Genomic DNA, 13,380 nt, shown 5'->3' with positions numbered 1-13,380 from the left:
GTTGAGCAGCTGGATTTATTCAAGACAAAATGTGAGACCCATCAAGCCAACAGCCTTTTAGCTCAAGCTGAATGGCGAACTCAACCTCTTTGTGAGTATCGTGCAGCCTGCAAAAACAAGTCGTAAAGGGTATCACAATAGCTATAGGCAGACAGCTATCAGTTGGATCTGCCCAATCTAAGCCATCTAGGCTTGAATAATGGGCATCTCCTGTGGGCTTGCATCTAAAACAACATAAAAAAAGATAAATCTTGAGTGGAATAGACACAACACTTGGAATTAAATGTGGTGATATGAAGCATCAGCCACATTGTGGCACTGCCATGTGGCTGACCCACATCTCACAGGTTATACTCAGTCCTATAAAATTATCTAGATAGACCAAATTGAAGTTCTTTATGCAAAGTCACCACAACATACAATCACATAATGATACAGTTCTTCAACTCTAGAGTTTGAAGAGGATGGGAACAGTATAAGGGGGTCTGCAGAATTCAGAATACATCAGCTTTCCCCTAAAAACGCATACCACAGCAGTCTTTTTGTGAAATCGCCATTTGTTCTCACATCTCTTCGTCTTGAACTATCATTACCCTGTGTGGGTGTTACGCCTGCGTCTATGATGCGGCAGTTGTAACCCTGCAGCTATTGACAACAGTAAACAGGCGCTATAATCAGTCACGTTGATGCATATAGATACGTGAGTCTCGTACGTATAGCGATCCTAGAAATGTATGTCGATTCTTCTGATTCTTAATTTCTTGATGAAGAACAGAGGAAACTCTGCGACAGACTTCCTAAGCTGACGTTTCGTAAGTCTATCTCAGAGTGGGGTCAGTGTCAGATTGTCATGTGACCCTGGACCCTAAAGCCCACACCTGTCAATTCATTGTTTCAAGACTGTTGTTATACTCTTATTGGAAAGGTTGACATTCACATCCATACGGTGTGATTCTTGTCTGCATAGTCTCCAAGGGCCTCTGTGCTTTCTGTTAGGGTGCGTTCGACAGAAAGCTTATTTTGTCATTATCTGTTAATCACCCAGAAATCTACTCGTATTTCGCATAGCAGAAATCCCTGTTCAGAATTTGCTGTACTCAGCGGCACTAGGTGACCACCTAGTGTTGACCTTGCTTGGTCTTGCCAGCTTAACCCCCTGCCTGATTTTCATGACTACACATCCATCACTCTTGAAAGGCTGCGAGTACCCTCACAGGTAATTCGACTGCAAAGCTGTGGTCTTAACGATCTGGAATCCCCTCGTCTTTGCGATTCGTTTCACGCTAGGTTTGCAAACTTTAGACGACTTTTGCGCGCGCAGGCCATAGCGCCTGGGGTAGCGCCAGTTAAGCGCCGAATCTATGATACTTTCTCTTTGTTGGATGAAATGTTGGATGAACTACATGGAGGATGGGTATTGTGGGGAATTTGCCTTCGGTCGGGTTAACCCTGGGTAAACCCGAGCCTGAATACTTCAGCTTAGTTGTCCATGATGGAAGAACTTAACACCTTAGAGAAAGAATAAAAAGACAAGCTTCACCATAACGACCAATCTGTATACCAGCACGGTTCCACGTGCGGTTGTACAGGATCACGAGTGACTTCTCAAGTGATAAAATCCGAATTCAGTAGATTGTGCCGACACTCTTGCTAGTTCCAGGAAACGCCGCAAGCGTTATATCCTTATTATACAGGGAGTTGTAGCGGCTAAAGTCCTCCGGTTGAAGGGTAAGCCAAGCCATATTGGATGGAAGGATGCCATCTATTGCTTGCTTGTGGTTAAAGATATCAATGTCTATCTTGATATGGAGGCGGCAATACAGCAGCTAAGCAAACCTAGAAGATGGAACCTTGCTCCGATTATAAGCTTGCAATCTTGCGGTCTCTAGGGGAAGTAAATCTCACGCTAGGAGTTGTGAACGTTCAACAGGGTCCAGTTGCTTCGGCTAAGCCGCTCAAAGTCAGCCTTGGCCAAAAACAGCTACTTCTGTACCGACTGAGTAAAGTTTTCAGCATCGCTGTTCAGAGTAAAGCTCATCCGCATATTCACGAAAGGCAGCATCATGTACAACAGAACCCACATTCACAATGACCAAAATAGATCTGCGCCCATAGCATTCTAAACACCGTCAAAAGATTACACAGCCTACAATCCCACAATCCGAGTCTCACACGTAGAATCTTAGCAGCTGTCTCCAGGCCGATCTCATTGAGCAAAGCACGGCTCCTTCCAATCGTCAACAGTGAGTGTGACTAGGCATATGTGGACTAGGTTCCTCCTAGCCATGCAACCACAGAGCAAACTAACCATACCACAATTCCATGGACGAATTCGAGCGTTCCACGTCGATGGAGGCAGTTTTTGACTGCTGCCACGAAGTTAATTTTTGCTTGGCTTTTTTAGAAGTCATGGCCTAATGTAGATTAAAATACGGCAAATTATTTTATCAACCTAAAGTTTCGCTATACTCTCCCCCGGATGTCTGGATGACTACCTGACATGTCCTTCCCTTATGACCACACCACAATGCTGAATCCCTGGCGTAAGCGACCTTCCCCAACCAACCACTTCTCGATGGTTCGGCCACTACCTGTGCATCCACATCCTTTTGATCAATTGCTTGATTTTTTTGCTTGACTCTCATTGCCCTTCTTTTCTGCCTTTGGGGGTTCTGTCAGTAACCTCAGTTGGGTTACCAGGACTGCTGACCCTGATCTAGCTCGCCCAAATATTAGGGTTAGTATCAGACATAGAGGGTCTTCTTCCAAGGCCCATGTGCCTGACCTAGAACATGGTAGTGATGGATATATAAACCGATGTAGAAAAAACTTTAATAATTACTTATTACTTCTTCCTTTCTTTATGGGACCTTTAGTACGTCCTCCTAATAAATACTGTGAGGTTCTTTTTGCTCTCTAGCGCCCACTTAGCATCTCATTCGCTAGTCTAAGGTCTTTGACTTTAGCCTTCAACAAGTCAACCTCATGCATAACTATCTTTGTTCCCTTAGAAGAAGAGCGCATGACGTCTAGAATTGACGCTGGGGAGCTACTTTTGTGCCTTTCAACTTGTCTCTCGAGGTATTCTGACTAAAATTGACCTTTAAGCACAGTCTTTAGGGTCTTTGAAACCCAAAAGCTTGACAGTTCCACATCATCCTCAGCAGACGTTGGAGTCTGTACCTGCACACCATCGAGATGACACTTTCCGAGTCAATAGGAGCAAGTCCGGCCCCTCTGAAGGCTGACTTAATATTCTTTTCTGTCATGGTGGCCTGAAATTCTGTGTAGAATGCTGGGAAGAACTCAGTCGTCGAAACGTGGGTTATAGAGCATCTGATCAGATGCCCTATTTCTTGGCCATAAGCTTTCTTAAGCACGCCAAAACACCCAACATCAAGGGGTCGAAGTGGATGAGACAAATGAGGTGGCATACAAAGGCTAATGATCTTATTCTCCCCACTTCATCTGTCGAACTCAATGAAGTAGTGACTTTTGTGGTTATCGCAGGTTAGGAGAAGGAAAAGACCGTTTGATTACTTGCCTGTGCAGTGATTAAAGTGCTTAAGCTATTAGAGACTCAGTCTCACTATCAATCAAGCAATTTTAGGTCGTCGCAATAACCAAATCAGCCGGAAGGTTGCTTTCTCAGTACCAGGTGGTGAATAATAATCTGTTCTCCAAGATCAGATAGTCGATGCCATTGGGGGATGCAATCGTATCGCGATTGAATGCTATTCGGCTGGCGGCGTAGCCCATGGTCAGGAATTCTATGTTGATTTGCTTTGCTCCGGATGCTTAGTTTTAGGTTATTTTGGAGGACTTGAAGAACAAGGAGCGTGTTTGCCTGAGTATTTGAGTTTGAGATATTTAACAGTTGAAGAATCAATTAATAAATGAACAGAAAAATTAGATTTGGTAGAGAAGAGCGCGGCACACGCTTATCATGCTCGTCCTTGCTACCTTTCAGCACATTTCCCTGATAGACTCCAGCCACTAGATAATGATGTATTCAATGGCTTCATAGCTGCATATCTCTGAGAACTGGGAAAGCCCACTTCCCTAACTGGTTCAGCTCCAATGGACAATGCCAATTCAAAACTTTACAGTATCTAGAAATTCAAGAGAATGGGCCGAATGACTGTCTGAAAAGGACTTTAGAGCAGGCGCCATATTTCATTAGGGCCTGAAAAACCTAGTTGAGCCTGTCATCTAATGCATCAAGAGAATCGACTATGCACCAAAGTGTAGGATATAGTCACACTACAATTGTAGTTTGACCATATAAAAAGCAACAGTAGAATAGACCATGGTTTAGTTTAGTTCTTTCCTTCTCCCCTTCATCACAAAATATTTGCTGTTGCCATTGAAAAGTCCTCACAGTGACAAGGCCCTTGCATGTTTCAGGTCAGATGATTATGCTAGAACCTAGCCTCTATATTTGCGATCTTGGGCTTGATAAAACATCAAAGATGTGGAGACTGCATGACATCATAGCAAAAGGGTTTGGGGAGTAGTAGCAAACGTTGATGGCGTATGCCATGCAGATTTCTGTTCTGCAAGATGAACTGAGTAGTCTGAAAAGCGCGACGAAGAGGAAGAGCATACATAATCTTAATAAATGTGTTGTGAATCCAAGTCAAGCACTAGTGGCCTGAGAAAATGTTTCCGAAATGGAAAGTGAAAATAAGCTTCTTGTGGTAAATGTCAGCTCTTCGGAGGAGTCGGGGTCAAAATCAGAGGCTGCTTCAGTTATCGAAGTTGGACAGGAAAGCATGCCACCTCAGCGAACGACTAGATCTTGGAGGCCTTCCAAAAGGATCAGACCTCAACAGATATATCAATGGCAAACGCAAATGAAGTAAAAATCTGCAGAAAGATTAGATTTTGGCCAAATCTTGTGTAACGTAAGTGCATAGGAAGTCGCAAAGTATAGGAAGTCGGAAAGAAATCGGCACCCTTTGGACAAGATTCTATATAAAATTAAAAAAAAAACACATAAATCAATTCAAATTAATTACTATTCTGTTCTCCAGACACTTCAACAGCAATTTGACCTGTTCTTGAATTATGGCCACCTGTACCACATCTTCCACAACGCCTTTCCCTCGCTGTTGCCGAGCTTCCCGAACCCCGAACCCTCGATAATTCCGCCCTCACCTGTGCATCAACATCTTCCTGGTTAATATTATCCTTCCCCTCACCTAAAGTCATCCTCCCTCCATGTTGTAATCGGGTTCTTTTGGCTCCGCGCCGCTTGCTGAGGATCTCATTTGCCTGTCGAAGGTCCTGAACCTCAGACTCTAATAAGCTGTTCTGATGCATTACTGCTTTTGTTCTCTTGGTTAATGACGGCAGTGCCTCACAGATAGATGCAGGTGAGCTGCTCTTATGCCTGTTGATTTGCCTTTTGAGGTATTCAAACTGAGAGCTAGCTTCAATTGCTGTCTTTGGGGCCCTAGGAATCCAAGGGTCAGGGAGGCCAGCCTCCTCCTCGATCGGTGTTGGAGCTCGAAGCTGCACATTAGGCTTTGATATCACACTTTCTCCATTCAATGGAACAAGTACAGCCCTTTCAAAACCCCTCTTGATATTACTTTGTGTCATAGCTGCTTGGTGGGCAGCATAAAAGGCTAGAAAGAAATCAGTCTTGGAAACGTGGGTTATTGAGGACCTGATTAGATGCTTAATTTCTCGACCATAGGCCTTTTTAAGTGGCCCAAAGCAACCGACATCAAGAGGCTGAAGTATGTGATATGAGTGAGCTGGCATATAGAGTGTTATTATGTGGTTGTCTTCACAATATTGCTTGTATACTTCCTACATGCTGGTGACTTGGGAGTAGTGAGTGGTGGCCCGGTAAAAGCATGTCACTTGATACGTCCGCTATTTTCCGCCTTCTTTCATCTCGTTCTTGCTCGTCTTGTGAAATATGAAAACCTGCCTAATAGTCTTATCAAGACCAGACCAAAATCTCTGCTGCGATGGATGCCTAGCCTAATGGCTATGCTGTCAAGATTCCACTATAAACTTTTCAGGGAACTTCACCCTGCCTAGTCACTATTCAAATAAAGTATCCAATATGTCTACTTGTTGCCATCGGTTCTATTAAGAGCAATGTTGTGTATTTGAATGGAAAATATTGGGCACAAGAACAATGGTGATGATTTATGGTGTTGTGCTACCAAAGGATTTAATCATGTAGCTTACACTGGATACTTAGGTTACACAGATGTTTACAACAACATGCAACTAACTTTGACACACTAAAACTCATTTGCAATGGATTTCCTCTGCTGCACGATTAAAGGGCATGATTCATTTAGCCTTCCAAAAAATGACCGCTGTATATTCACACGGCAAGAGACGTGCCTACACAAACATGTGTCATTCCGTCTTTATGCATGCATTGAAGGGCCGATTTGCTTGGACTGCGTGGCACAGATATTGTCAACAACAAATAGCAATGCTGAACCTTCAAAAAGCAACTGTGGCAATGGAAACTGAGGTGTTTTGGCGTATTTCTCTTTGTTCACATAGTCACTTGATAAGGTGAAATAGCTACTAGCACTCATTCGTCGCGGCTGACTTTTCGTGGGCTTCACCATTGTCGTGGTATCTCTCGGCCACCCATATCAACTACCCGCTTATCAGGCGTCTCATTCGACTTGAAGAAACTCTGATGCGGCGCCTGGCTGTCATAAACTCGTGTTGTCGTATCGCTAGCTGTGTCCCCCGGTCACTGCTCTCTTCTCCATTCTCACGAGTTTAATAGCCCTCTAATGCGACAGCACGGCAACTCTTGTCAATTTGCCGCTATAATCAAAATAACAACACGCCCATGTGGATAAGGCAGTGGAGTGAGGGTTAGATGGATGGTGGTGAGCTTCTTGTCTCAAACGTGCATATTAAGCATTTATGCCAGTAATCCGAGTCGGGACTACTGGATTGTCGCCCCTGACCAAGTTTAGCCAACCGCTCTTGCCGATAGTTTCAAATATGATGAGAAGGGCCTCTTCCAAGGTCTTTTGTTCGGTCGGGGAACTTAGGTGAGAAATGTTGAAATCAGTCGAAGTAACCTGATCTAGGGTTAGCAGGATTGTTGACCCTAACCAAGTTCGGACAGATATTAGGGTTAGTTACAGACATTAAGGGTGGGTCGCTTCGAAGCCCACTGTAGAGAAATATATACATTTGTTAAGATCCGCTCTTCAACCAAGGATTAGGTACAAAAGCAATAACCATAAATCACAGATCCCTTCTTTATTTCATTCTAAGAACGTTCAGTACGTCCAACTAAATTTAGTATTAATATCTAAATCCTAGGTCTTGGCATCCACTAAAGAAGCAGACGGTCGGAACAATCTACTGAATTCAGTTATATCTGTTGAGAAAACGTCCACGAAAGCCCCGGAGAAGCTTCGGGTAAATAGATAAGACTGGGTCTTATCTGTGGAAAAAAGGGGCTACATAAGTTGTTGCGTGGCACGGTATATATGTTAAGTGGCGTCCCATACGTGCCCCACTTATCCGAACCTATTGTGGCTGATCACGTGACATGATTGACACCACAATACAAAAGGAATCGTGCCAGGACGTAGCATAGACTTGAACCCTTTAATAAACCAACTGATTCAACATTTAAGATCTATTCTACATAAGTAGAGACAGGAAAAAGAAATTTTTTCCAACTTAATAACGTCTATGATAAGCGAGCGCCCAAAACAAGCGAGCGCCCAAAACAAGCGAGCGCCCAATCTTTTATCACCTGCATTATAGATTCTCTTATAAAAAAGCAACAAAGCATCTTATCGATTAAAACTAATTGCTATTCTCTTCTCTAGATATCTCAGAAGCAATGTGACATGTTCTTGAGTTAAGACCAGCCTTATCACATATTCCGCACTGCCTTTCCCTCGCCAGCTCCGACCTCCTGCGATCACCACTTCGCAATAGTTTGGCCATAATCTGCATGTTAATGTCTTTCTGATCAGTTTCATTCCTTCCCTCACCTACAGCCACCTTACCTGCATCCTATAATCAGGCCCTTCTTGCTCTATGCCACTTACCAAGAGTCACATTTGTCTGTCAAAGCATCTGGTTCTCAGACTTCAATGGGGCATTCTGATGCATTATTGCCTCTGTTCCCTTTGAAAGTGATATAAGTGCCTCAAGAATTGACAGGGGAGCTACTCTAATGCTACCTCACTCGTCTTTCTAGGTATTGAGATCATGCAGCTACGGACTCCAGCACCGATTATGGAGGAGGCTGGCCTCCTGGACACTTGGGTCTCATAGACCACAAATACAGTGCTTGAGACCAGCTCACAACCTGAATACCTCGAAGGACAAATAGGACAGCATCATAGTAGCTCTCCCTCATAAATTCTTGGGGGACTTAGGTCGTTTTCAAAGGGAATAAAGGCAATACTGCATCATAATGCCTTGTTCAAGTCTAAGAACCAGATACTTCAACAGGCAAATGTAACTCTTTGTAAGTGGTGTAGAGCAAAAGTAATCTGGCTAGGGTGTAGAGGTATGGTGACTGTGGGTGAAGAAGGTGATCAGAAAGACATTAATATGCAGGTGATGGCCAAACTATCGCGAAGAGGTGGTCGGAGGAGGTCGGAGCTGGCGAGGGAAAGGCAGTGTGGAATATGTGATAAGGCTGGTCTTAACTCAAGAACATGTCCCATTGCTTCTGAGATATCTAAAGAAGAAAATAGAAATTAGTTTTAATTGATAAGATGTTTTATTGCTTTTTTATAAAAGAATCTATAATGCAGGTGGTAAAGAATTGGGCGCTCGCTTGTTTTGGGCGCTCGCTTATCATAGACGTTACATAAAAAATAAGGACCAATTTTAACAATATCACGTTTGAAGTCACTCGTGACCCTGTACAACCGCACGTGGAACCGTGCTGATATACAGATTGATCGAATTGGTGAAGCTTGTTTCTCTATTCTATTTGTAAAGTGTTAAGTTCTTCCATCATGCACGAAGGCGCTAGAGAATCGCCAAGCATTGTTGCTCAGGGCCAACCGGCCCTATAGGACATAGCTGCGTGTATGGATTCCAAGCCTAGCCCTATCCATCGACACCATGTCCAACTTTCCGTTTCTTCCAAGATCATGCACGCTCGTGAGTAGAAGGCTGGGTTTTGTCACATAGGCAGAGGCTAGACGTTTCAGATCCTAAAGTATAAGGTTCGCCAGACTATAATCGATCAAAGGATCGGAGGCTGCGCTGGCAGCTCCATCATAGTGCTTAAGAGTAATGACATGGGATAAAGAAATCATATGTAAGAGTAATGACATGGGATAAAGAAATCATATGTAAGAGTAATGAGTGAAGTCTTCAAAACAATGAGTATGACTTCCTTTTTACATTTCTTCAGAAGTGTGTCACAGAGTTTGCTTCCTTCTTCATCAAGCTTTAAGAATCATAAGAATCCACATACATTTCTAGGATAGCTATACGTACGAGACTCACGTATCTATATGCATCAACGTGACTGATTATAGCGCTTGTTTACTGTGGTCAATAGCTGCAGGGTTACAACTGTCGTATCATAGACGCAGGCGCGACACCCACAACGCGCCATACTACACTGGGCGGGATTTTTATTTGCCGACTCTGGGCAGGGTGCAAGGGTGGCTCCGCCTGTGCAATAATATGGATGTGCTAGTAAATAGTAGGAACCCATGATTACGCAGCTACCCCCAATACAGCCTTTCGCCCCCATCAAAAGCTCTGTATCGCAGGGATAGCAGCAGATAGATATTACTAAATCGAGGAGACATGGGTCTAGATGCAAAATAGTTCATCTGCTAACAACTAATCACCAGCTTCTTAGTATGTTGAAATCAGGTTCCAAAGGATTCACTCACACGGTAACTATTGGCCCTTACCTGTATTTGTGGTGCTTCATCTCCTCCTTTACCACGGCCCTTTTGTTATTCTATCCCACCATGCCATGTGCCCTGATAATGCCCTTTACAACAGCAGCACTCGATGGGAGTTAAGGCGACCGTCACAGGGCACATTGTGGTATTTCTGGCTATAGCTAGAAGACTTGTGTCTGTCTCAGGCTGGTGTTATGGTCCTAAGTACTGGATGTCGCAGTTCCGTTAAGGGGGGGCTGACTATCGCTAAGCTTGGAGCTCTACTGATTGAGTAAGAAGAACAAGGGAATCGAGATATAATTAACCATTAGTAATATGTGGCATTCACAAGTCCAACGAGTCTCTTCTCCCCTACGAGGTATGTCTTGCCGGCAATCATTTCCATATCCGAGATTCGAGATGCAGCTCCAACCGACCACTTGCATCCGAGCAAGCCAGACCTCTTTCTCGAAGATCACTATAACCCTACTCGAAGATATTATCCAGTTTATCCTTAGAATGCTGCCAAGGCTTTTGCACTGTCGAAGTTAAGGGCAGGCACTGAGAAAAGTGAGTGTCCCCGAATAAGACAAGGGAACTGCGACACGGAAAGGCCCGACGCATTAAATTATCTTATTCTAGAATCAAGCCACATACATGCGATGCCTCAACCACGACAAACGTTATTCAAGGACATGATGTATGGCGGAGTTTCAGCCTGCACGAAATCCGTTCCGGTTCAGACTCAAGTATAAAAGGGCCTCTAGAATCACATTCTTATATCTTGGGAAAATTGCCATTATTGTTAATACAGCTCATGAATACCGCAAAATCAACTGCTATTAAGGGGAATCAAAGAAGCTTAAAGGCTTCTGCTGCAGGTATGCAAGCCAATAGCTTGGGATGCTGCCTTGACAATTTGCCCACTCATATATAGATAGGCATAGTTAGGAAGCTAGGAGTGATAAGAATAACGCGACTTTTAAACCAGTGTACAATTGTCCTAACCTCATCTTTCGATATGGATGCTTTTCCTTTTTAACAGATGAAAATACAGTTACAGGGCCTGGGCTACCTTTAGTCTTTCGGCCTATCGAGACCAAGAACACAGTATCCAACAAGCTGCTAAACTCTACAATATTGATCACAAATACACTGGGGAGTAGAATAGACGGCACACTCGACACGAAACTCTTGCTAGTCCCGTGAAGCTTGCTCTATCCATTGAAAACACTTGAGTCACACTTATCTCAAATCCGCATCCATGAGGCTCTTCGTCCCCCCCCTTTCAACTGAGCGGTGTGGAAGGTATAGATGATCAGTTAGTCTTCTTCTAGACCACCATACACAACTCATCGGCCAGCATTAGGCCTGCAACTGTGTTTGCCCGCCTGTGGGCCGTGCTATGTAAGAATGGGTTGACGGTATTTATGGAAGAAGATGGCTTGAGAGTGACGAAATAATTATATAACATAATGAAAAAAAAATGGAAAAGATTTATTCTCGGACAAGACGAGAAAGCAGGAAGGGTAGATACAGGGGCGTCTGCGGAAGACAAGGTTGTTCGTTGTCTTCCGTGGCCGGACTAAAAGCTGAGCTATGAAAGGAGTTCGGTATAGTTGAATTTCCACTTTTCCGGAAGCATTTCAGAGACTTGACTTATGGAGATATAATGGGAGATATGGCAACTCTGTTACCGTGTGCCTTGACGCCGAGGTGAGCATAGCTGCTATATATCAATTTTAGATGTACGGCATTCTTGATGCCAATGTAGCTCTAGCGATGTAGAAATAGTAGCATAATTGAATTTAGACCTACTCGAGAAGCGTCCCGACAAGTATATAAGAGTGCCTCGCCTCGCAACATATATCTTCTTCTCTTCTTTCTCTAGAACATCGGTTTTATACTTCTCATACCACGACTTCGCTTACAGCCTCTTCTTGATCCTTCTTACTACTCTCTTCTTCTTCAATCCTTAATTTTGTTACAACATCTTTGCCATTGCACAGTCCCCTCTACAACTCATTAACCAGAAACTATAACTCGACAATCATGCAACGCTGGACTGTTACCCTACTTCTCGCTTTTGCTGCCAGTGCTCTGGCAGCTCCTGGCAACCTTCAAAATGTCGGCGACAACAAAAACCTCGATGGTGATGCCGGTGTTGCGAAACGTATGATCCTCGGCTGTCAGTGGGTTGACGTGGAAGACGTAGGCACAGTTTGCATTTGCTATGACGACGTAAAGGGCCCCATCGTGGTTGACGACTCAATTTGCCGAGGTTAAGAACTTGTCGCCCTTTGGTACACCTACCCTCAGCATAGAGATAGCTGAAACCAGGATACAATTGGCAGTGACTAGCAGTCCCAATCTCCTAAGCTATCTTTCCGTCAAATACTTTAGCTAAGCTATGCTACTAAAATAAACTCATATAACTGTCTAAAAATTTCTCGATGTTGAACTATGGGAATGATTTGGTCTAATTTTGAATTGCTTGTGCTCAACCTTTGCCTTTAGCAAGCTACAGTCCAGCAAGTTGTAGCAAGATCCTAAACTGAACTTGAATGGACCGGTAATCGATTTCCAACTTAACATGTTGATCTTGTCAAGTTGCATAGTCACAAATACTGCAATAGAGATGAAGATATAGTATTTATCCCATGCTTGGTAGGCACACTGTATTTCTTCAGTTTATATATGTTACGCAATCTCTAACCTTAAATGCTAATATTTCGAGTGTAAACAACGGCAGTCCGAGAATTTTTAACCGAGTCCACATGGTGCTGGCATCTCAGTAATTCAACTAACCTGAACTTTGTTGTTTAAGCTCAAATTAGAGATCCTAAGGCTCTAAATACCACTACAAAAACACGATGTCCTCTTGTGTAGAGGGCTAGTCTATCAGGCCTAGCGTTTGCAACATTTCTTACACTTGAATGCGTGAAGCCAGTGCATTGTGCTTGTTACTTAGTTACTACAAACACGTTTAGGTCATATCTCTTAGACTTTGGAAAGACACCAGTCAGGGCCAATAAAAAGTCCTATCCACGACGAACATTGACCTCTCCTTGGAAAAAGCTCCCAGGAAACCAGGATGCTCTATAGCGTGGTCTCGCTAATACCCCTAGCCGCGGGTCCTTTGAAGTGTGCTCTTGCGCTATAAGATAGCCCGAGTCACCGAACATCAAAGCCCAAGAAGACAGAATTTGAATACATCGCAGTTTCATCAGACTTCGAAGCATTGTAGTAGAAGACAGCGTCACCCATCAATATCCAGAACATATATGCTACTAGCTTCATAAATGACACATTCTTTCATGAACCAACTTTTTTGGGAATAAAGAAAGGCCCGTAACTTCAGATTGCAGGCAATGTGGTAGAGAGGGGGGTTTTGGCTGCTGCTCTCAGGCTAATCGTTGCTTGGCTTTTCAGCCGTCCATCCTGCAGGTGATGGATAGTCCACACGGATACGGAGCCTAATAACCTTGTTAGTCCG

The 13,380-nt window shown here is 43.7% G+C and overlaps 1 protein-coding gene across 1 annotated transcript; it reads left to right on the top strand.

Annotated features, from left to right (window-relative positions):
* Positions 1-11,936: 11,936 nt before the first annotated feature.
* HOO65_050574 (uncharacterized protein) lies at positions 11,937-12,291 on the top strand (the record flags this gene model as incomplete). Its single annotated transcript, XM_071003565.1, has 2 exons — positions 11,937-12,076; positions 12,132-12,291. The coding sequence occupies 2 exons, from the start codon at positions 11,937-11,939 to the stop codon at positions 12,289-12,291; spliced, it is 300 nt and encodes a 99-aa protein (XP_070858633.1).
* Positions 12,292-13,380: the final 1,089 nt, after the last annotated feature.

This window comes from Ceratocystis lukuohia (genome assembly GCF_044167205.1).
Source record: "Ceratocystis lukuohia strain C4212 chromosome Unknown Supercontig5_pilon, whole genome shotgun sequence".
NCBI classification, from domain to species: domain Eukaryota; kingdom Fungi; phylum Ascomycota; class Sordariomycetes; order Microascales; family Ceratocystidaceae; genus Ceratocystis; species Ceratocystis lukuohia.
This window is presented reverse-complemented; position numbering and strand designations above follow the sequence as displayed.